We start from the raw sequence: 25,638 nt of genomic DNA, 5'->3' as shown, positions 1-25,638 counted from the left end.
CATTAAAGTGATCTCCACCTTTAGCGACTGCCACACTGAGAGATGCTCTGGTTCATGGATCATTCATTAGAATCAGTAGTGATGAAAAGGGGGGGGGGGGGGGGGGGTCATAACACTGGCAGCTTACCTGTTGAGGTGTGTTCTCCTGCAGCCTGGAGTCCTGAGGAGAAATCACAAGGTTGATTTGTACAGTTTTCTATCACCTCAGAAACACTTCAGTGATCTCACTCTGGAGTCATTTGACCATTTACTATATCTGAGATCAACATGTTCATATAGAGAACACAAGTCACTTCATTTAGAGCTCAAGCACCAGTTCATTCAGGAGACATGTTTCTACTCAGAGAGACATGAGCACACTTCAAACCTGTTTTCATGCATCAGCTGTTAGTATGAGGGGCCAACATTCAAACTCTATTTTTTGGAAATGAAATATATATAAATATATACATATGTACACATGTACTTGGCAAATGAATAATAATAATAATAACAGGGTTTCCCACACATAGACTATACTTGGGCGGGCCGCCCAGGTATATTAACGGCCGCCCAAGTATATTTCGCGACCCATTTAGTTTTTTTTTTTTTTATATAGTTTTTTTTTATTCGTCCGTGACCACGACGCCATCTGCGATCAATTAACTTGTAGACAATGATCCCTCGCTCCCTTGCTCTGATCTCGCCTCCTTCTGGCCTGTTAAGTGGCCTGCCTCACACAGGGTGACTGGCTGTCCACATGATGTGGCCTGCCAACATGGCCACTGTCATACAGATCATAAATCAAAGCCCTTGATTGGTCTCTGTGTGTCATTCAAGCTCGGGATAAGCTCAGGTGAGGTAAAGGACTCTCTGAGTGTTTAGATAGTTAACTTAGTCTAAGTTCTCAGTGGGTCTCAAACGGTGTGGTCACCATTTATGTAAACACATATTTCCATTTGAGAGGGTAGTGATTGGTCTAATGCAGGGGTGCCCAACCTTTTTTGAACCGAGAGCTACTTTTAAAGTTGCCAGTCTGCCGAGATCTACCAGTCCAAATAGAGAGGCGTAGCCATTACTGACAGCCTACTACCAGGTAAATACACACTTCTACTTGTATAAAACTGATCTTTGTACAATTAATACTTCATAAAATACTGCAGATCCTTTATCTTACCTCTTTCTAATCTACACACATACAAGTATTTAACTGAAGTTACACAACAGTGTTGTTGATACAGAGTTGGAGTTTATTCACACGTCACATACTACAGTGGGTAATGTTTTCAAGAAGCATTGAACAGTGCTGCCACATATGACACAGGGAAAAAAGAAAAGACTCTGAACCCTTTCTTTGCCATTATATACAAATAGTGTTGCTACAAAAGTATAAATGAGGCTTACTAATAAGACAACTCAGATCTGAAGCTACACAGGAATCTGCTGCCAAAGTGCAATAAAAAAGACAAAATTAATAGAATCAAACCCTTTTTTTGTTGCATTTTAGTAGAGTATAAAAATAAATGCCTTTTTAAAATAGGATGCAAGCAACACTAGTTTCTTAACCTGAATTGATAATAGACTATAATCAATTTAAGTTTTGTACAATAATTATAATGAATAAGTTCAAACAAACTAAAACTTACAGCAGATTAATAACGGTATCTAACTTGAGTTTTTATTATATCAAAAACCTGTTGAAATGCTACTGTTCTTTTTACTGTCCCCAAAAAGCTCATCGGCAGCCTCCATGAATGCTTCTTTCACAACTTTGCCGTCTTTGAAAGACTTCATGTGTTACGCAAGAACGTGACTGACACGTTAAGATGCTATGCCTATGGTAGCAGCCTTGCTCTTGTTGTTGGGCCTGGTGAAAATGGACTGCTGTGCATTTAGCTGTCATTTCAGGCCCCTCCCCTTTTGGGAGCGTAGGGCAGAATTAGGAGGGAATTCCGTCTCGTAGCGTTTGTGCACTGTTTTGAAATGCCGCTCCTAAATTACCCTTCTTCGATAAAGCCACGCTCGCATTGCAGATGAGACAGATGGACTTTGAATTGGAATAGATACAAAAATAATCATCCTCCCACTCGGAGTGAGAATTATATATGTTTTGCTTCTGCCATAATTGCGGTCTTGTGTGTGTGCGGACCAGGGTCGGCTCTAGAACAACTTGAATGGGGGGGCAATCATTTACCAAGGGGGGGCACACACTGCCGTCAACAACCAACACACAAACACCAACGCAACTTCAATTTAAAAAAACATGCTGTAAAGTCTATTGTCTTTCACACACATTGCAGGGGTGTAGTGCTATTGTATAGTGCACCTATGACTTGTGCATACATGCACGGTTGTGGCACGACCACCAGAACAGAAACATATAAGGACAGAGGGTGTCGTTTTCTCATACTGATATTCTGCACAAACTGTGCTGTTGTATTTGCTGTAAAGTGTCTTTACTGTAGGTTATTTTTGTATTATACTGTATATACAGCACTTTGGCTCGACCAAAAATCGTTGAAAAATGTGCTATATAAATCAAACTTCATTTGATTTGATATGGACATAGGCCATCATATAAAAAGTGTGCAAATGTATTTAGTATCCTATCCATGTGAACATGTTTTAGGTGGGGGTGGACCTAACCTCCTCTAGGAGGGTCTGGGGGCATGCTCCCCCGGGAAGATTATTTTTAAAATATTGAAGTTAAATGCATCAATCTGGTGCACTTTGAGAGCAAAGTGAAGAGATCTATGGATAGCCTACATCTCTCAACACCCATATGAAACAGAACTGTACACAGATTTACTTTTTCTTTATGGATATTTCACTAATCATTCCCCTTTTAAACTATATTCTTGTGTTACTGTCCTATAGTATTTCATACCCGTTTTTCATTTATTCTCTCTTTAATAACTATAATGATCATATAAAGGTATTCCTCGAAAATACTTACATAAATGGTGACCAAACCGTTTGAGACCCACTGAGATAACTTACACGAAAGTGAACTATCTAAACACTGAGAGAGTCCTTACCTCACTGAGCTGACGTTATAAGATCCTCTCAGTCTGACATGAGAGGACTGTCCTCCACCTTGGTGTAGAAACAGCCCTTTATATCCGTTAGCATAGCTAGCTAACCAGATGCTAACCACAATATTCCACGTTACCGCTCGCGCACTCACAAAATGCGCTCGTGCCACACACACACAGAGCTTGAATGAAACACAGAGACCCATGTACTTGTACTGTACTGTATATCATATTATTTTCGATGGCTTTACTGTATAATCAGTGTAACAGATTAACAGATCGCCACTGGGCTTTCATCTAAACACTCAGCCACGTAATGATAACAAAAAAAAGGTCGGGGGTCATTGGTCAAGCAACACACCAATCAGAGAGCAGCAGTGAGCACACCTCAGGCTGTGTTTTATATTTGTATTATTTATTTCTGATGTATTTCACACAAAAAACCTTTAGTGGAAACGTTTTCACTTAGCCTATATGATTAAAAAAAGAAAAAATCGGCAAAGTGACAAGGCTTGCCCACCCTGCGTTGGGGGGGCACAGTGACTCATTTGGGGGGGCATGGCCCGCGAATGACCCCCCATGACGCCGACCCTGGTGCGGACTGTCACTCCTGTTGACACGAACAACGTTAGCGAACTAGTGCACACTGCCCACTGCTCACCAGCCACGCCGGCCAGCCACACATGGGGTCACGCCGGCCAATCACAAAGCTTTGATGCGTTCAAGTGCATTATTCTGGCACAGGAAGATTATGTTACAGGACATTAATTTAACGATAAAACAGAATATTGTTGTTCTATTTTTAGACACATCTCGCGATCGACTGGGAATCTCCCCGCGATCGACCGGTCGATCGCGATCGACTGGTTGGGCACCCCTGGTCTAATGGATAGTGAGGTGGGCTGAAGATCGGAAGGCTGTGAGTTCAAATCCCGCCAGGAACACCACCACTAGTGTGCCCTTGAGTAAGGCACTTAGCCTTTAGTTACTCAGGAGAATGTCCCTGTAATCGGTCATTATAAGTCGCTTTGGATAAAAGCGTCAGCTAAATGAAATGTAATGTGATTAGTAAAATATGCATGAATAAATAAATAAAAAGTTAACTAGGTGAAAAAAGGTAAGATACACTTTTAAAACTTGTTGAGAGAAAACTAGTCTTTGCTGCTGCCTCAAAGAGGAGCAGGGGGAGAGGATGGAGAGGGGGGAGAGGAGGGAGACAGGAGAGGCTGATTCAGGAGCACAGACACACTCACAACTATAAATGAACCAAAACTAAATTAATAAACAAGTTTCAGTGTTTTTTTCATATTGGAAATGGTATGTTATTGGTTATGGCCTTGATTTTATGATTATTGAAATGTATACAGTTCTGTTAAATATAGGTGTTTCCATAGATCTAGTCTCTTTATTTTCCCCTCAAAATGCACCAGATTGATGCATTTAACTCCAAAATAAAAAATAAAATCTTACCGGGGGGGCATGCCCCTGGACCCCCCCTAGAGGATTTGAGGTCGACCCCCACTAAAAATCACATGGATAGGTTCCTAAATACATTAATAAATACATTTATTTTTTTAAATAGTAACCCATTTCCATATGTTCATGTGTGGGTAGTAGATTTAAACTATAGGGCTATCATTATGGACCCTGCCTGTACCTGTACCTGTTCGCTCTGCCATCGCGTGAAGGGTCTGCTAACAAGCGACCAACAGAAAGGTTAATGTTGTTGCACGTCACCTCAACGCCCCCCCCGCTACCACCACCCCCCAAAGTATATTTCAGATCTGTGGGAAACACTGGCAGTTAATGGACCAGCACCAGAGGCATTCCCATACACACAGGCGTTGGAGCTGTTCTTCATGAAATCCCAGAAGGATGAAGTGCTCTGACAAACAGTGCCATCTTTGCGCAAAATGATTATACCGGAATGAAAAGTCAATAAATAATGTTGTTAAAACTTTTTTTTTTTCGCGAGATAGCCTGTAGTGAAGGAGCGCGCTCCCGCTCACCGGAGCCTGCTCGCGCTGGCTCCGCAGCAAACAGCTGTTTGCTTTTCACTCAACAACGACAAGCGACTCACGAAACGCTATATTGTAGCGTTAATAAACGAAACAATTTAACAAAATTGCTAGTCAAAATACCAATACCACAGGAAACAATATTTTTAGTGGCCCGAGCGGGCAAGTGGAAAGTACGTTATGCTGGCCCGGGGTGTCTAATGGCGCGTTTCCACTGCAGGCCTCGCTCGGCCTCGCTCGGTTTGGTTTAGCCCGGCTCACTTTAATGCTGCGTTTCCATTACAGTTTAGGAACTGGGGTAGTTACCATAGTAACGCAGTGTAGGCGGGGCGATCAGCTTTTTGGCGGGCGGAGCGACGCTGCATACAACTGCCGTGATGTCATCTTCAATGCGACACAACTCACAAAACACACAACAACAATGGAGGATGTGGAAGCCATCGTGTCCTTGCTTCTTGGTATGTGGTTTTTTTATCACAGCAAGAAGGAAAACTTTGTTTCGGAAAAGGCTGCTTATAGCAAGACGTAATACAGAAGAAGCTGAGGGGAGACTTATGGCAATCGTACAACGCGGCAGAGACTACTCCAGGACGACTCAACGACAACGCTACTCGGTAAGCTAACGTTCGCTAACTAGCAATGTGTTTCACGCTCACTATACGACCAAAGTGTTTCACGCTCATTATATGACAAAAGTGTTTCAAGTATTTAATTAATTGTAGCTACCACTTTTACGTATTAAAATATGTATGCTTTTGTTTGTGTATTTCAGAAGTTAGGTTGCCACCGCAGACCATGTGTTTGGATGCTTGACCGAGCAACCGAGTGGTGGGGTGTGATTGTTCCATCTTTCACACACACTCAGTGGGTGGAGAACTTCAGGATGTCTGAGGAAACCTACGTATACCTGTGCAACAAACTGCGACCAGCGATGGAGAGACAGGACACACCATTCCGCGAGTGTATACCTCTAAAGAAGAGGGTGGCCATCGCACTGTGGAAGCTTGCGACCGGCTCAGAGTACAGAAGCATTGGACATCTTTTCGGAGTGAGCAGGACTACTGTGTGCCGGTGTGTGCAAGACTTCTGTGCTGCTGCAGAGACGTTGTTGGTACCGAAACTAATTCGTTCACCAGACCGGGAGCAGTTTGCAGAAATGGCTGCCTACACTGAGAACAGGTGGGGGCTCCCACAGTGTGTAGGTGCTATTGATGGATTACACATACCCATCTTGGCACCACAGGAATACCACTGCGACTATTTCAACCGTAAAGGCTGGCACTCCATCATCCTTCAAGGAGTTGTAGATGGAAAGGGACAATTCTGGAATGTGTTTGCAGGAATGCCTGGGAGCTTGCATGACGCTCGGGTTTTGAGGCTGTCCTCATTGTGGGAGTTAGCCAGTCGTGGCAACTACTTTCCACCTTGCACCAGGGACATTGGTGGGGTGAATGCTGGCTATTACATCCTGGGAGACAATGCCTATCCCTTGCAAAACTGGCTCATAAAAACGTTCCCTGACAATGGACGGCTGACAGCAGAACATGTGATCTACAACAAGAGAATTTGCAGAGCACGGGTAGTGGTAGAAAACGCTTTTGGTAGACTGAAGGGAAGGTGGCGTTGCCTCATGAAAAGAAATGACTGTGATGTGAAACTTGTTAAATCAATGGTGCTGACATGCTGTGCTCTGCATAACCTCTGCGAGAGTCATGGAGAGACCTATGATGATGGGTGGGATGCAGCAGCAGAGCCAGGGGTAGCAGTGGCTCATGGGGCAGAGGAGGAGGGCACTGAAATACGAGAGGGTTTGATGCGCTACCTGAATAGCTAAATATTCATTGTATACAGGAAACTTGAATGTTTTGGTTCATAACATCATGGTTCAGTAAGTTGATATACATTTCTTGTGTTTGTAATTATAAACACGACATTGAAAGATTGTGGGCCATTAAGGCTAGTGACGTTTTGTTTTTATTATTACTACATTGTATTGAACATAAATAAATCTATTTTTCTCTTTCACATATGTGTTTGTCAAATGATTTAAACAAAAAAATGTTATCAGAATTGACTATTTAGTAAATATTTGATTTTCAAGCACCAGTAAGTACTTCCCCATAATAAGAACATTTGAGCAAATATGAAAGTAAACAAATACAAATGATCTCTTATCCCCCTTCTCTTCCAGTTTATTTGTAAAAGGAAATATTTTACTTTAAGTAATGTGTCAGTTACCAAATAATGTTTTAGAGGAGGACCTCAAGCAAGCAAACTCAATTTCTTGCTTTAAATCTCTTCTTAAAATTAACTTTTAGCTTATGGGCTTTTTCCTAACTGATGGTGTTTCTTATTGCTTTATAAATGCATGTATGTTTATATCTAGATCTTAATTGGGCTATTTTTACAATTGCTTTTGAGTGATATTGTAGGCTTTTGTTTTTAAAGATCCACAAATATTATTAGTAATGGTATTAGTTGTAGCCTATTTTTATTTAGGAAAAATATAGGCCTATAACTTCTGCCTCATGTGAATCTGAGTTTTTGTTCTGCTGATTTAAAGCCCTTTAATTGTACATTTCAGTTTATGATTGGATTCCAAAACTGTAATGTTGTGTGTGAGTGGCAACCCAGTGACTTTGTTTACATGCTCACGGAAATCAGTTTGTTAATCAGATTATGGCAGGAAATCAGATGATGCATTTATCAACAAGAGATAAGATGAGAAGTACTTTATTGAATCCCAATTTGGGAAGTGTTTTTTGTTGCAGCATAAAAAGGCATGGCATTGTATGTACAATAGAAATAAAAAATATATATATATTTGTTGCAGCAGCATAAAAAGGCATGGCATTGTACAAATACAAAATAAAAAAATGTTTGTATTGCAGCAGCATAAAAAGATATGACATTATAAAAAAAAAAAAGGAAAGATAAGAAATAAACAAGAAAGTATAAATGTTGCATTTACAAATTAACAAAAACAAGAGAGATGAAACTGAATAATATTAAAATGACAGAGGTGGTTCGTCTTCCTGAGGAGACGGGCCACGTCGGCTGCCCCCTAGAACCTGGCCGAGAGTGCGCAGGAAGGCTAGGTTAAACGCATGAGTTTGAGCGTTCTCCTCCCTTCTCAAGGCCATTTCCTCCTCCCTCTGTTCATGGTGCCGTGCCTGCTGTGCTAGGTGCTCGTCTCCTCCTCGTTTCCTCTTGCCTGTATGACGATAAGATAATTATAGCAATAAGAATTAGCAATAACAATGAAAAACACAGGACAGGTACAGGTCACACAAGGATACAATACAATGTATAAGCAGAACAACAGTAAGAATGAACTAAAGACAGTTATGCCCTAGATGTTTACAATGACTGTGAAAGTGAATTACATTATGTCCAGCCTGTTGATAATGAATATAAATATATGTATATAATAGGATGTCACACACAATTGTACTAGCTGCGTACTAGCTAGTTTGTAACAGAGCATTTCCACACAGTGGTATAGCTTATTTTACTTAATGACGATGGATGATCTAAAGTTAAAAAAAAAGTCACAATTCCAGTCGTTTTGCCATGCCTATTTCTTACCTAGAACCAGTGCTGGAATTGGGCCGGTACTCACCGGTACGCAGTACCGGCACTTCTGGTTCTGACCCATGGAGTACCGGCACTTCTTGTTCAGTACCGGCATGCTGGCGGTACTCCGGTACTCATGCACCGTGCCAGTACTCAACACTCTCCCGCCGTTCTTATTATACATCCATATATATATATACAGCCGCCCGGTACTCAGTAGATGCGTCATGAGGTGCCGAACGGACATTCTCATCGCTCTAACCGCTGGAGTTTCACAGCGGCTGTCAGCTGTTTACTCCTGTCATTCAAACAGAACGTGCTGGAGAGGGGGCGGGGCTTATCTTCTCTATGTAAATACTGTGGTGGAAACGACTATGTCAAAATTAACCTATTTGACCGTGATTTAATAGTAATACACGTTTCAAAATAATAATAATAATAATGCCGAAGTAACAACATACTGAAAACTGTTAGTAAAACCATGTTTTAATGCTTTACAATTTACATACCTAGATGCACGTGTGTTGTGTTTATGCAGTGCAACTCCCACCCAATGGGTGGCTATGTAGAGTGATAGAACAGAGCAGGCACGCCCCCGAGAGAAGGAAAGCAAGTCACGTCACAAATTAGCATTTCTAAAATGTTAGCGTGGATTAATAAAAGTGCAAAAAGACAGCGGTTGTCGCCGGAAGAAACTTCAAATACAGAGAATGCTGTGCCTGTGTTGGAAATTGTGTCTGATGGGGAGCTTTCTTTGGTTGATCCTCCTGCTCCAAGTTCTAGTGCATTAGCATTAGCACTAGCTCCGCCGCCTCCTCCAGAGCCTCTAACGTTAGCTGCTGCTGGCGCAACTGCCACCACCAACACCAAGCAAAGCGATGCACCTGACTGCTGGACAACGGACCAGGTGCAATATTTTTGCAAGACCAATGCATGGCTCCTTCTTAAAGATAAGAAGCTAGGATGTCGGATATGCAGAGATGTCAAATCTTTGGGAATACACACTGGACAAGGACTGAAACTGTCAACTGAATGGGGTGAGTGTGCAGTGTCTCATTTCGGTGTTGACAAGGGCAAACAACAAGCTAGCCTGAGAAAAAAAATCAAAGAACATAAAGAATCACAAGCCCATGTAAAAGCTGCTGACATCCTTACATCTGCTTCACGTGAAACTATTCAACATCAAGTGCAGTGTATGCATAAATCTGAATTAGACACCACTATCAGAGTTTTTCGAACGGCATATAAAATTGGCAAACATAGCCGGCCATTCACAGACATGCCAATTGATTTGAATGTACAGAAACTGAATGGGCTGAACGTGGGCAGGGTTTTGCACTCCAATAAAACCTGTGGCGAAATCATCGACCACATAGCTCATGAGCTGAAGAAAAAAATGGCAAAAGACATTACAGAAAACCATAGAAAACTCTGTGTTTTGGTCGATGAATCTACCACTATTAGTGGTAAAACGGTGCTTGTTGTGTGTCTACGCTCAGCATTAGCTGATGCTGAGCCCGAAACGTTTTTTTGGGAGCTGATCGAGTTGGATGGAACAACGGCTGATGACATCACAAAGGCGTTAATGGAGTGTCTTGGAAGAGATTTTAACGAGGACTTTTTAGGTCAGTGTTTCGTTTCTTTTGCATGTGATGGGGCTTCAGTCATGCTAGGGAAGAGAACAGGCGTTGCTACCCAGTTGTGTAGTAAATTTCCAAGCCTGTTTGTGTGGCAATGCTCCAATCATCGTCTAGAGCTGGCAGTTGGGGATGTGGTCAAGGAGGTCTCAGGGCTCAATCATTTCCAGATCTTTTTTGACAAACTCTATTCCTTGTTCCATGCCTCCCCCAACAATCAGAGGCAGTTAGCGCAGTGTGCGCAAGCAGTCGGACAGCGTCTCCTGGTGATAGGGCGTGTTTTGTCCATCCGCTGGGTGGCTTCAAGTGAAAGGAGCGTCAGAGCAGTCTGGGAAAACTACAGAGTGCTTCATGATCACTTCACAAATGCTGCAAACGACACGAGCAGGGATTCCAGAGACAGAGCAAAGTACAAGGGCCTGGATGATGTGCTCACATCTGCAACGTTTGTCAGCAATCTGGGACTGATGTACGATGCGCTCACAGAGCTCAGCGACCTCTCTCGGCAACTCCAAAAAAGAGAGATGATACTGCCTACAGCAGATAGGCTCTTAACTCGAGAAATACGAGTTTTTGAATCTATGGTCACCATGCCTGGCCCACACATGACTACAGTTCATACAGCTCTAGCTGAGAAGTCCTTCAAGGGTGTTGCCCTGCGTGAGAATGGCAGGCTTGTACAGATTCATGCAGGTCAGTTTTTCCGCAGTATGGTAGAGAATCTGAGACACAGAATGACTTCCACAACCTCCTCTCATGTCAGCACAAGAGAAATCCCATGACATGGCCGGGAGGCCCGGGACAATCAGCTAATCCAGGACATGAAAGTTATCCATCCTGAAAGTTGGCCTGAAGAGGAGTTAGACGTACAGTATGGGGACGTAGAGGTGCTACGTTTGTGCGAAGTGCTGAAAGTGGACAGAAGAGAGACTGTTCAGGGCTTTCGCGAATACAAGGAAACCAGGGCATCCCGTACACCTGCTGCCATGGAGCCTCTACTGAAAGCAGTCCGAACCATCGCTGTCTCCACTAGTGAGTGTGAGCGGGCATTCAGCTGCATGAACTATATCCTTACTGCAAAAAGGAATGCTCTCTCTGTCAGCCGACTGTCCAGCCTGGTTTTCATTAAATGTAATGGACCATCACTAGGACAGTTCAATCCGGAACAGTATGTGAGGTCCTGGCTGGCAAAGAGAAGGAGAAGTGCTGATGAAAGAGCCTGTCCAGCTCCAGCCCCTGATACTGATGTCCCCAAGGCCTTCTGGAGCCTTTTCTAACAATGTGAAGTATATTGCAAAGCAGCTCACCCAGTGAGAAGACTTTTGGCATAATGTGCCGATTTGTACAGATCCTGGAGATAGAAGGACTTCAGACCAACCAGGGAGTTATCTGATCAGCTTGGTGTTCAATGTAACTCTTTACCATGGCTCAGACTTTGTTACTTGCAGTTACAGTTTCTCATTTTAGATTGTGCAAATTTTGCATTTGTTTTTACATGTTCTTTGTTCATGCTCTTTATCATTTTTCTGAGTTGGAAAGTTAGATTGCATCATAGTTTACTTTATACATATTTGTATTCTTCAGTGGTGAAGTATATTGCAAAGCAGCTCAGCCATGTGAGAAGACTTTTGGCACTTTTTCGTTTTTCGTTTTCTGAGTTGGAAAGTTAGATTGCATTCAAAATGTACAGAAATACTTAATTTTGTTAAAGCTTTTTATAAAAAATGCTTCTGACCAGAGCTTTGTTTCCTTGTCATTAATGTTGAACACCACCAGAGGGGCTCTCATCTGAAAGGTCTCTGCTTCATGTGTCTTCAGCAGAAGATCTAGACTTTGATTGCTATATTTTCAGTTAATATTGACCTTACTGAGCTTTAGCCATATCCGCTGCCTATCATAAAAAATGTTAAGTACAGTGAACCTTTCTAAAATATACAGTAGTAAAGAGACAAACCCACCAGCATTATAGTAGCCAAATTCTTGTTTGTGGGCTGTATATATAAAATTGACTTGAAAAAGTTGCTGATTTTAGAGTACTGGCACCTTTTTCATTCCAATTCAAGCACTGGTTTTCACTATAAGTAATGTTTTTCTTTTGGACGGACACTATCATTTTATTTTATTTTTACTATGCTCAATCTGAATTTACTTTAAAAAAAAAAAAAAAAATATTGATTCTGACTTTACTCCATCCAACTCACAGGTTTATCATTGCTTTGAGAAAAAAAAAATGAATTTACTCCTTTTAGAAGTGAAGTTATAGTAATTTGTTCTGGGAATGTCATTTTCGAGCCTGAGACCTGAAAAACAGGCTATGGGGTTAACAAATTAATCTATTTCCAATGTGTGCTTTAAATCACTTTTGCCAGAGTGGGAGCCTGGGTGATATAAAGGAAATATTCAAAAGAAAAGATAACGCTTGACTTCACAAGTCCTGAAACTAATAAGGAATGCAGGAAGGAATTGGTGTGTTAATGTTGTTTGTTAGGGATGTTTCCTTTAGGGCATTAGGGCATCACCGTAAAATGCCAAATGAAAAGAAGGTGTTCATTTGTACAGGCTTATACAGTATGAGTCTGTTAGCATGCTAACATTTCCGAATGAGCACAAAACAGAAAAGACAGGTGAGGCTAATGGGTATTTTATTCAACATCAAAGTGTCTGTACCTTCGACACAATAGTGATACATAGATACACCCCGCAGTGAGGCCCCCAGCTAAACACACTGTGACAGGCCCCGTTATCACCAGTGTGTGGAAGCTATCTGCTAGGTCCATGTGTCTAAACATACAGCACACAGACACTCCCAGTCTTCATGCAGACCTTTTAAATCCAGATCAAATGTTCATGGTCTTTAATCTGAACATTGTGTTGATTCAATTAGACAATGGCAAATGGAAATACAAGGAAAGTTTGAAAATGTTGCCAAATGGATTACTTTGTCCCACAGCAAGATGTCCGTCTGTAGAATAAAATGTGTAGACCTTTAATTAAAATATGGCGCCTCCTATGATTAGGAAAAGGCTATAATGCAAATTCAATAAATTGTTAAACTCTAATGTAATGCAATAGTGTTTTGAATAGTACAATAAACAGTTAAATGATATGGCATCTATTGTGTGTTAGTAAAAATACTTTTATATATATATATATATATATATATATCTGTAGTTGTTAAACGCAGTCCCCCATTCACTTCAATTGCACTCAAATTAGAATGAGCAAATTATTTAAAAATTATCCTTTAGGGGTTGAAGTTTTCCTCTAAGATTTTATAAAAAAAGCCTACAATAGGGTTCCTTTTAACAATCTAAGCCAACAGTATATAACATAAATAATCTATAGCAGAAGCAGGTTTGAGGTAAAAATGTGAAGGGAATACAAGGACAACCTATGGCTGGATTACAAGGCAGCTAGTGTTGGATTTTTAGGTGGGGATAATGCGCTGATGAGGAGCCAAATGCCATCGTCGAACAATGACATAACCCTAAATTGATATACTCTTTCTGGGAAAGTTTTGCAGTCTTACAAAGTAGATTTAACGTGCCATTTTTCACATAGATCAACAATTTCCACAAGGTTAAATATATTTCACCACCTTCAAATGAGGCTTTGTTCAGAAGTCACAGAGAACTTCAAAGCAAAGTCTAACTTCAATATTTTTAAAGGCGCTGTTCATTTTCAAAGCTCGAATTTGTGGACTACCTTCGCAGCACAGGCTCTATCTGCATCAGAACAAGAGCCTGCTGTGAGTTATCACTGAGAGCCAGAGACAGCCCCACGGACCCACCTAGTCAGTGTGGGACATCAAACCCCCCACCCATTTACAAGAAAACAGAGTGGGGCATGTTGACTCCACTATATATTTATATAAATAAAAAAAGGAATTCAACCATTTTGATTATTCAAGCTGTAATAAAACAATTAAAGCTAACTTTTCATAGACTCATACTGATGTTCTTTTCATGTTCTAAAGTTCAAATAAAAGGGACTTTGTTTACATGAAATGGTCAAGAAGCTATGTTGCCAGAGCACTAAGATACATTAGGAAACAATATAATTAAATATGAAGTATATACAGGGTATAGTATTTCAGAAGATGTTTGCGGTTAATTGTCACCCCATCTAGAAATAAATATACACAACATTCATTTAATATTCACCTTTTGTTTGTAAAAAAATTGAAAATTACAACAACTTTAGTAACTAGAGAATGCAATTCCTGAAGAAATTGACTGAATGGTTTCCATATGAATGAATATTATGTTAAAAAGTAGCATGGAACTCCAAATGTATAAATAATGTTAAAGATTTAAGGCTTTGAATGTAGGATGTTATTCGTTGGAAAAGTTGAAAATGCAAAAAGAACTGGTGAAATAGTAACATTTGGCACATTTTATTTTCAAAAACCAGAACATGGGAGAAAAAACTATATAAAACGTTTCAAATCAATTACTAACAAATTATATTCAGTAAAACCACGAGTGAAAAGATGAAAATCTGTCAAACAATACATGAACAAAACTATATAAAACTGTTTAAATCAATTACTAACAAATATACAATTACTAACAAATATATAGCAAACCCAGTTGATCATGTATTTTACTTCTCAGTGGCAGGTTTATGGCTTGGTCACTTTGTGCCAACCACAGGGTGAAAAACAGGGAGAGAGAACATTTAGAAGAGAGAACAGATCAGAGCAGGAAAGACGGGCTGAGATCTTAAGACCAGCAAACCCAGTTGATCATGTATGTGTAATGCCTCGTGGGCAATGTTGATGATTGGCCTTGGTACAGTGCGACTTCTAGACCAGAGAGCGTTAAATACAGGTAGAAAGAAGGCAGAGACAGCAGACTGAGTAGGACAGATGAGATGGGGATTGGAGAAACAGAGCTGAAGGCAGGTTCAGTCGTCTTCTTCTGCAGAGTGTGACCACACACACACACACACACACACACACACACACACACACACACACACACACACACACACACACACACACACACACACACACACACACACACACACACACACACACACACACACACACACACACACACACACACACACACACACACACACACACACACACACACACACACACACACACACACACACACACACACACACACACACACACACACACACACACACACACACACACACACACACACTGGAAGCAGTAGGATTGGCTTCAACCCATTATGAAGGCTTTAAATGTGAGTAGATAATATTTGAAATATTATTAGTATTTGTTGTATTTATGTTATATATTTGTTTAATAATATAATTTGTTTAACTCCAGTGTACAAATGTGAGTGGTCAGGATCCATTATCAAAAAGACCGTCATGCATTAAGACTGACCTGCAGAAACAGCCTTGAACGTGTCAGTTGGAGCGATGACATCATCGTGTTTACACAGGTGTTTATATTTGAGCTAACGAGGTGTGCCGAGATCACAGATTTCCATTGTTCTGAATGAGAGATAAACCTGTTACATGTGAACGTTTTGTGGAAGAACCGTAAGAGATATGTGAAATTTCAAAACGTGAAGCATGTCAAGGAAGTTGAGTATATGATGTGTAATTTTTGTGTACTTTTGGGTTAATAATGTGGCCTTTTTGGCAGTTTAACTAAAGGTGTGCGGCTGCTACCGTGAGGAAATATCAGCCTGAAATTACAATGGGCTTTAATGGAGGAATGTTGAATGTTTTTGTCACTTCATGCCCTCAGAGGCATTTTGGTTAATTATTTTTGCTTAATTATTTGTAATTTTTCAAGCTACGGGATGTTTTCCTACGTTTGTCATGAAAATGTATGTATCAGGAATGTAGTGTTTGGGAATTATGGCAGTTTAAAAAAAATATATGAAGGCAAATTTCAAACTGTCCTCCACTCTAACTCTGACATCAACGAGCTCTGCCTTAACGAGCTGCGCAATGTTAAAGTTCAAATGTTAAAAATGTGATGAATTATGGGATGTATCTCTGGAATTATGAAAGTTATGAATGAGAAAAGTAATAGCAATCGATTCCCGACCGAGCTGAACGTTTTGATGTTTGAACGGAGTTTCTGCGATGTTCAATGCGGGAGAAGCCGGCGGAATAATACACTTTTCGTCCGTAGAATAACAGTTAGTTGGAATGCTGTTAACAGCATTCCCAATAAATTAATGTTTGTAGCATGTGACCTGAATATGACATCTGAGTTGGTTGCTAACAAGGTAATGAACTTAAAATAAATAAAATAATCTTATGTAGGCCTACTGTATAAATATTGAGATATGGTGAGAACACCCTCTGGTTGTAGCAGTTTTTCGGACGGCTGCTGGCTTATTGGATGAATTCATTTGAATTCCCAGTATTTGGCCTCAGTGTGTGACAGTGTGTTTTCTCTGAGGGAGGTCCCGCCAGAGGCCAAACACTAAAGCTGGAAGTTTTAGTTGACATTGGCGCCCCTCAGTGTAACAAATTGGCAGAACCTGGGTGACTAAATGATTAGGCTTCTGTTCTGCATGATATTCATGCTTTTTCACTTTCTACATTCAAGAATGGGAACGTATGAGAACCTTTTTTACTGCAGTACTTATCCACTTTTTTCTTTTGTTATACTGAAAAAGCATTAAACAATGAATGAAAACATCACATTTGTTTACCCTTTTCACCAGCAGTGTATGGATCAAACCTATCTTAAAAGGCTGTTTTCTTAATTATATTGTTTCTCTCTTGATTAAACTCCACTTTGGTTGCACTAACAGTGCACATTTTTTCCAACGCAATCACTTTCTATACATTGAAGGTTTTTACATATATCCTTCTTAGATTGATTTATATCCCATTTTCGCACATAAAGACAAAGCGAAAATGCATATTTGAATAGGGGTTGGGAGTATCTTCTGATTATTGAACATCAGATTTCAGTTCAGGAAATGTTTCATGGTGGCGTCAATGAGTTATGTCACTCAGATGCTAAGAGGAACTTGAGCATAAAAATAACCCTGTTTATGTTCAGTATAGGCAAGCAACTGTTGCCATATAGGCATAATTCCAAGGAATAACCTGTTTTTGGTGGTTGCTTGACAACATTACCCGTCAACAAACCATGGTTGTCACCCGAAGGACATCCACCACACCCAGACAGGATTTAGATAATAGGTGAGTGACATTTAGAACTGTACATGAATAGATAGCAGTCTAGATTATGATGGAGCACTTACAAAGATTCTTGCATAACTCTTTTGCACCTGTGTGTTAGCGATAGGAAAAGACACCGTGACATCATGAAGAAAGTGACCAACAACAGTGCTTAAAGAACCATTATCTTTATTTAAATACTAGTTTTGACATCTGATTTAACTATGTTAAATGACTTCAGACAAACAGAGCTGACATACAATAGTGAGAGCTGACAGACCAGTGGTTGGTGGTCTTCAGAAGCACTTCTGATGATCGCCCAGTTTCAACTGAGGAGTTAATTGTTAAAAAAAACAGCAGAAGTTTCAACGATTAGTTTCATAATTATGAAGACATAACTATTGTAAGCCTAATTTTGCATTTGGTTACCCACAATTATATAACATGCTTCCTTATTCACAACTTTTACAGTAATGAGTGTTAAGAACAATGAAATCTTAGAACAGATTGCAGATATTAACAGTATGTTTAGCATAGAGCGGTGAAGACGCACAATCCAAGAGGCAGTCTCCCTTTATGTGTAACTACTTTTTCCTTGCATTCAATGAAAATGTGTAATTACAAGAGAGATCAGTAAACAAAAAAACATAAAACAATTAGGCAGTGAGAGAATGCTAGACAATGAGGCAGTAAGAAAAGTGAAGTGATTTCCCATAAACATCTTCTCCCCATCTGAACTCTTAGTATAAGGAACTTCTAGGAAGGAATTCATCATACTTTAACCTTTCACTTTTTTGGGGTCATAGTAATCATTAGCAGCCTGAAGCACCACAATGAGAGCAAAGAGGGGGAGCTAGACGTTTGGTGGTCAGCATTTAAGACAGCAGCTAGAGGTTGGAGCGCATCCTTGTTGGGTTTGTATACAGCACGTTTTTATCCCTGCCCATTTATATTAGGGTTGGGGGTAAACCTGAGGTGGTATTGTATGTTGCATTGGCCTGTCTTGATGCAGCAAACCTGAGGCAGGTCTACATGATGACACACGGGGATCGACTTTTGTTGATCTTCTCCACAGGTTTACCATCATGAGCCAGCTGGACTGCATTCATGATCTGTTACAGAAAAGAAAGACATAAATCAGAGAGGGGTATTTAAGGGATCCCCCAGAAGGGAAGGAATTATTCAAGTTCTTTACATGAGTATACAAATGTCACAGTTAATGTCCTGCATTGAAAATTCATTCAGGAAAATTACCATAGGGAATTAAAGTTAAACTACTTTAATTTAACTTTAAAGTTACTTGGTGGCAAACATGTCCTTGGATAGCCAGTATGTCATCTGGTCATGGATTAATGCAACAGTAAACACAATTAACCAGAACCTAAAGTTATATCGTAAACATTTTTGTTTTATCCTACTAATAGTCCTCACCTCAAAATGTTTGTACGCAAGTGAGGAAAGCAGCACTTAATTTATTCAAATAGCTGCCAAATATGTGTTCCCTTTTTATGAGCTCTTTATACATGTTATAGACATGATAACGCTGTCAGATAACTGTAGTGGATACAAAATGTCCCTATGAAATAAAAGCAGAAAAAGTGGCATTAAATGAATATGCTGAAGTTACCTCAAATATTCACTAAAAGTGCAATACTCGAAAAGTAAACTTTCAGTTAAAGGGTTTACTCACGTCATCCTCGTATGGAAAGCCTCCTTGTTCAAGCTTGGAGAAGATCAGCTCCCCGTTGATTACAACTTCAAAGCTACCTGTAATGACATAACACAAAGAAGAAGATAGCATCACGATTCATGGTTTCTGGAATGATCTCTGCCTTGAATAACCCGTTCATTCACGTTAAAGCTGTACACAGCAGTTCAATCAGAACGTAGGCTAATAGACAATACTTGCCTTGTCTTCCCACGACGCCCGACACCTCCGCATCTTTGAACTCTTCCTTGACAACATGGGAGAGCTCTCGATAGCGGGGTTCGTACCCTCATCTACCACTGCAAGGAAAACGAAACACGTATTTATTTTAAAAGCAGAGTACATGTTATGTATAGCTAACTCAGAGCTAATGATGCTAACTGCTAATCTGTTGCATAACCGTCTTTCATGTTGGATTTACAGCACGGACCTCGACACAGACAGATAAAGGTAAATTTACAACTTGCAGAAAATAAGAACAAGTATAATACAATATGTAATTACCAGTATTCGACTTTAATTGTCACCCCCATCGTTACAGTAGCAGCAGTTCCTCAGCGGTGCGGAGCTGTAGGTTCAGGTTGGACTCTGTGTGTGCACTGTGTAGTCTACTGGTTTTGTGACTATGGCTGCTTCTCAGGTCGACTATTTTCATTTCCTCGCTCCTCGGTCCTCGGTCTCACCGGAAGTTGATTTGCCTGCGCCATCTTGAGTACCGTCCCATGGCTCTTATTTCTGCCGGACGAGCGAGGAGCGATAATGGAGGAGCGATAACCGAGGAACCACTAGACCATCCTCCGATGAAATCCTCAGATACTCACCCCGCCCCCTTACTGTGTATCGCTCACTGATTGGACGAGGCAGTGCATGCACTGATCTGATGCTTCTTGACATGAGAGCAGTTTCCCAGCGGAGTGAAGAAAATACATGAACCTCACGGGACTCACTCCTCAGTTTATACCGTGTTTTGTTTCAATTAATGTATCATTTAGTTACAAATATGTGATCTGAACAAAAGTGGTCAAAAATCATTATTGGAAACATTTTCAGGATCGCTTTTTTCGTTTTACAGTTTCATTTATTGTCATTTCCATTCAGTCAGTCATTAAGTGCTATTAAAATGTTAATGTGCTACATATCCACACAAACACACAAAGTGTGCAATCCAATGAATGTTAATCTAACTGGGTTTTGATAGATAACATATCTCTTTTTCTTCTCTCAATTATTTTATTTCTATTGTGCACTCTAATCAATATTAATCAAACTATTGTTCGTTTATACATTTTTAGAATGGCGTTTATCTTTTTTGAGAATTACTTCTTATTTTATTTCATGTATTTGGATCTACAACAGATGATACTAATGTTTATGTCAGTAAATGTGCACTAACAGAGGCGGGGGGGGGGTGTTTGTGGAAATAACGGGTACAGAGCTGGCTGCTGCCAGACGAACAGCTGTGCAGCGTCATCACAAACGGACGTCGCTTCACGTGACGCTCCGGAGGAAAGGACGTCCCATTGCTCTTAAAACTCATTTCCCTGCTTCTCGTGGTTTCCTTGCGTCCCTCCATGCTTCCCTGGTGGGAGGGACTAAACGCCGGGAAACGACGCAAGTGAGGGAAGCAAGGATTTCATTTAATCGACCTGAGAAGCAGCCAGAGAGCCAGGCAGCTGGGCGGGGTTTAAACTAAGATACATTAGTCAGAACCAGGGACGTGCACAGACATCTGGAGGGGCTATTGCTCTAAACTGGAAAAAGGGCCTCCCCCCCCCCGAAAAAAAGACAAAACTTGTTTTTAATGTAAAAGGTTCATAAAATAAAACACAACACTGTCATTGCAAGTGACACTCAGTTTACTTTTATGTCCAACTGCTAAATTCGTTATTCAGGCTCATTTTTTGTTTTGCGGTCCATATCTCATTCAAATATCTAATGTTAGTAACTATTAAAGAAAAAATTGGGACAATCCTGTTTTAATGTAGTTTGACCATTGTAACTGCTGTGCAGATATACTGATAAATAAAAAAGGGCTTCTAACTAATTACCTTAAATAAACTCACTAATTAATGAAACCATGCAGTTAAATTCACATTATTCTTTTTCAAATCATTCTTTATGAGCCTAGTAATGGTAAGGTATCTAATACTTATTTATTTAGTATTCCATAACTTAATAACAGAGATGGTCAAACTAAAGTGGTAGAGACATGGCAGAAATCCTACAATGAAGTGGGAAAGTGAAGTGTTCTCCGTGAGAGGGCAATCAAAAGAAGAGAGCGAGCGGCCCCGTTGAGGAGTAGATGAAAAGACACAGAAAGACAGAAGCACAATAACAAGTATATGTAGGTGTTTTTTTTGTAAAATAACCGACGGTGTCAAGAGCAAGTAAAGTCCCCTGATTTGTCCCCTATACTCTAACTGCCATGAGAGAACTCAAAATCAATATAAGCATATTTAAAAACGAGGACATTTCCAGGGACAGATTGGCCCGGGGATTGGCCACCAAAGCCAGGCAGGCATTTGGTATGATCACCATAGCCATATGAGGCCAGAGGGGTTTCCTTTACTTTCAGCTGTCAGATTGTAAACAAAGTCACGTGACTGGGGGCAGATGACAGCGCTGACAAGGTGTGTTTTATCGCAGCGAGACGCTACAATACTAATTGTGGGTTTATCATGTTTATTCGTTCACAACAGAAAGAAAAAAAACTCTCGCTCTCTCCAGAGGGGCAGGTCAGCCAAAAAGGAAAAACGGGCTGTTGCCCGGGCAACAATAGCCCGTACCTGTGCACGTCCCTGGTTAGAGCAGCTTTGATTCGTCAAAAAGGAAGTTACATTATTGAATTATATTCCAATTATAAAGTCAATATAAATTTAGATTAAAAGTTAAATACAAATAAGCGTAAAACCAATGGCTTAGATGTATTGATAGCTAAATAAGTCATTTTGGATCAGTACATAGCCCTCAATAACCACATTTTCTGCATCTTGTTTCACCCATATGTATATCTTAGAGAAAGCATTTACTTTTACCCCGACTTGATATACTAGTTACTATTCAGATGAAGATTTTACCTAACATAAGGAGAATAATTTAGAGTTGTGCAGGAGAGGAAGGAGTCATGAAAGGCTTATCCAGAGTCCTCCCCTGATTAAAAAAACAGGGCAATATAATCTACACTGAACAAAAATATAAACGCAACACTTTTGTTTTTGCTCCCATTTTTCATGAGATGAACTCAAAGATCTAAAACATTTTCTATATACACAAAATAACCATTTATCTCAAATATTGTTCACAAATCTGAAAAAATCTGTGATAGTGAGCACTTCTCCTTTGCCGAGATAATCCATCCCACCTGGTGTGGCATATCAAGATGCTGATTAGACAGCATGGTGTGCCTTAGAATGGCCACAATAAAAGGCCACTCTGAAACGTGCATTTTTGCTTTATTGGGGGGGTCTGGGGGGGTCCGAAAACCAGGCAGTATCTGGTGTGAGGGGTAGGGGTAGGGATCCCAAGTTGTGTTTCACGTTAGCATCGTGCATGCTTAGCAGAGAAGGCTATTGTTTGCTTGCTAAGTACTAACAAGAACAGCGCGTGGAAGGCGGCATTCGTTTAAATCAACCTTTGAAGTTGGTCGTACTCTATATAATGTGTGTTTGTCCAATGTTATTTTCCACACAGTATCCAATGGACATGCATACGTGATGCACACTGCAAAAATCAGTAGCCGTTTATTAAATAGCATGTCAGTTCAAGTATTCTGCAGTAGGGCGGCAGCAAACAATTATTTTCATTATTCGTTAATCTGTCCATTATTTTCTTGTTTAATCGATAGTTTTTTGTGGTCCATAGAATGGTCAAATATGCCCAAATACCAAGGTGATATCTTCAAATGTCTTGTTTTTTCCACAACCAAAAAATATTCAGTTCACTGTCATAGAAGACTATAAACCGGAAAATATTCACATTTTAAAAGTGACTTAAAACGATTAATTGATTTTCCAAATAGTTGTAATTTAATAGTTAGCAAATAATTCATTAATTTAGTAATTGTTGCAGCTCCAATCTGGGGCATCTTGTAGTACATTTGAGTGTTTTATTGATGTATTTTCTTTTAATGTAAAGATACAAGTGGGTCCTGAATTGTGTTTAATGTATTGCTTGATTATTGACTTAATGATGAAATATCATTGTTTGCCATATATTTTGTGTGTCATGTCTTTAATGTAAACATACTGTTACATTACTAATTACAGTTTGTCAGTGATTGTCAGGAACACAATTGTCTGAAAATCCTATATAAAACATTCTGATATGACAGACAGACCTCTGTATTGCATTCTTATGAAAGGGAACTATACTTTAAAAGGCAAAATGCTACCATTAAAGTACTTTTACTACTACTACTAGTATTTTGGCTTACTGCATTTCTTATTGTTATAAATGTTCTTGAATTGTCCTTGAGACTGAAATGTTGGAACCTACTACTGTTGTGTGAATAAGATGATAAAAAAGAGATGTGATTATTTTTACACATGCAAATGTTTTTTTAAACTAATTTATTCTCTCTTCTAAAGAAATTGGTGTTGGTATGCATTATTGCAGGTTTGTATTATCACCAAAAATCTTCCTTATGATGACAAAACATGGGTAAAACAATGCAGAACAGTTTTTCTACACATTAGAGCAGTGGTTCTCAAACTTTTTTCAATAATGTACCCCCTTTGAAAAGAAAATGCAGCCACGTACCCCCTGATCAGCGCAAAAACAATTTGTTAAGGAAAAAAAGCTAAAGAGGTACAGTACAGCCTTGCACCATCAGTGTCTGATTTATTAAAACAACAACCTTGTAACTGAAAAACACTTAAATGCTACATTTCAAATGTTTAGAATCCATCACTAAATTCATGGCAAACCAATTTTAACATCATGCAATAACACTAAGACGACATTATGTTAGGATCTGTCTGTGTTGTTGTTTTGTCTTGTCTTTTTCTATCTTTGGGTTTCCTGTTTTATTTTGTAAAGTGTTCACCCCCGTTTCCTGCCTGTTGCTTTCTGTCTGTTTTCCCTCCCTGATTACCCGATTGTGTTCACCTGGTGCCTCTGTGTTTTCTCCTACCTCCTCACCTGTCTCGTGTTTGTTTGATTAGTCCTGGGTGTAGTTAAGTTCTGGTTTTTCCGTCTGTCTTTGTCGGTTCGTCTTGTGTTTTGAGTAATTCTGCGGTGAGTGTTCTGTTCTGTGTCTAGATATTGCAGCCTTGAAATAAAGGAATTCTTTTTGTCACTTAAGTCTGCATTTGGGTCCTGTTTCCTACACAAACCGTGACAGAATGAACCGACCAGAAATGGACCCAGCAGATGATCCATTTGAGGTGGAGCTACAGCATTTTTCCTTTTGTTTGGCTTGCTGCTGTGATTGATGGAGTGGAGCGTCCAGTGTTCAGCAGAGGGAGGCCGCTCTGGTAGAGGCGCACCGGTTGGCTATGGAGAAACCAGACTTGGTGAAGTTCTTGCCTGGCTGGATTTTGAACTTCCTCTGGGTGTGTGATTTCCAGCCTGCTGACTACAAACATCTCGGTGTGGTCCGTCTGGAGTCAGCCAGTGCTTCTGCCCCAGTTCCTGCTCCTGTCCAGGAGTCGTATGCTGGAACTCGTCTGGCTTATGGAGGTCCACGGAGCTTTCCGGCGGCTGCTAAGAGAAGGAGGCGCAAAGCCAAGCTAGCAGCCATGCCTCCATGCTCCAGTACCGGCCCACGCAGCTTTGCGTCCATACTGGATTACCTGGCTTACACAGCCAGGGTCCAGGCTTCCGCGCCGGACCCAGCAGCCATGAGTCTGGCTTCAATTCCGGCTCCAGAGCCGGCCCATTCAGCCATGTTTCCGGCTCCAGAACCGGACCTTACAGCCATGTTTCCGGCTCCAGAACCGGACCTTACAGCCATGTTTCCGGCTCCAAAACCGGACCTTACAGGCATGTTTCCGGCTCCAGAACAGGACCTTACAGCCATGATTCTGGCATCAATTCCGACCCCCGCAGCCATGGTTCCGGCCCCAGCAGCCATGGTTCCGGCTTCAGTACCGGCCCCGGAAGCCATGGGCTCGACTCCAGTTTCGGCTACAGGGCTGGCTCCCCAGCCGACGCCAGCTCCCCGAGTCTTGTCGGCGTACCGGCCGACTCCAGCACCTCGTCTTCTGCTGGCTCCCCAGCCGACGCCAGCTCCCCGAGTCTTGTCGGCGTACCGGCCGACTCCAGCACCTCGTCTCCTGCTGGCTCCCCAGCCGACGCCAGCTCCCCGTGTCCTGTCGGCGTACCGACCGACTCAAGTCCCCTCTCAAGTTCCTACCCGAGTCCCCTCTCAAGTTCCTACCCGGGTCCCCTCTCGGGTCCCCTCTCGGGTCCCCTCTCGGGTCCCCTCTCGAGTCCCCTCTCGAGTTCCCTCTCGAGTCCCCTCTCTAGTCCCCTCTCCAGTCTCCTCTCAAATCCCTTCTCAAGTCCCCTCTCGAGTCCCCTCTCCAGTTCCCTCTCGAGTCCCCTCT

The 25,638-nt window shown here is 40.9% G+C and overlaps 2 protein-coding genes across 2 annotated transcripts; one reads left to right on the top strand and one right to left on the bottom strand.

The window, feature by feature from the left end:
- The first annotated feature begins 5,284 nt into the window (after nt 1-5,284).
- Nucleotides 5,285-6,866, top strand: LOC117548635 (protein ANTAGONIST OF LIKE HETEROCHROMATIN PROTEIN 1-like). The gene is made up of 2 exons (XM_034220010.1): nt 5,285-5,646; nt 5,805-6,866. The coding sequence occupies exons 1-2, from the start codon at nt 5,410-5,412 to the stop codon at nt 6,864-6,866; spliced, it is 1,299 nt and encodes a 432-aa protein (XP_034075901.1). The 5' UTR covers nt 5,285-5,409.
- Nucleotides 6,867-17,554: 10,688 nt separating this feature from the next.
- Nucleotides 17,555-19,756, bottom strand: selenow2a (selenoprotein W, 2a). Its single transcript, XM_034219945.1, has 4 exons — nt 19,595-19,756; nt 19,292-19,389; nt 19,073-19,149; nt 17,555-18,494 (listed from the first exon to the last, which is right to left on the bottom strand). Exons 1-4 carry the CDS (start codon nt 19,621-19,623, stop codon nt 18,411-18,413), a joined length of 288 nt encoding a protein of 95 aa, XP_034075836.1. The 5' UTR covers nt 19,624-19,756; the 3' UTR covers nt 17,555-18,410.
- Nucleotides 19,757-25,638: the final 5,882 nt, after the last annotated feature.

The sequence above is a fragment of the Gymnodraco acuticeps genome, unplaced genomic scaffold (genome assembly GCF_902827175.1).
Source record: "Gymnodraco acuticeps unplaced genomic scaffold, fGymAcu1.1, whole genome shotgun sequence".
Classification (NCBI taxonomy): Eukaryota; Metazoa; Chordata; class Actinopteri; order Perciformes; family Bathydraconidae; genus Gymnodraco; species Gymnodraco acuticeps.
Note: the sequence above shows the minus strand (reverse complement) of the source record. Positions and strands in the feature narration are given on the sequence as shown.

Coding starts and splice junctions, on each gene's coding strand:
- LOC117548635 (XM_034220010.1), top strand. CDS start 5,410: ATGTCATCTTCAATGCGACACAACTCACAAAACACACAACAACAATGG. Junction 5,647..5,804: donor CTCAACGACAACGCTACTCG/GTAAGCTAACGT, acceptor TGTGTATTTCAG/AAGTTAGGTTGCCACCGCAG.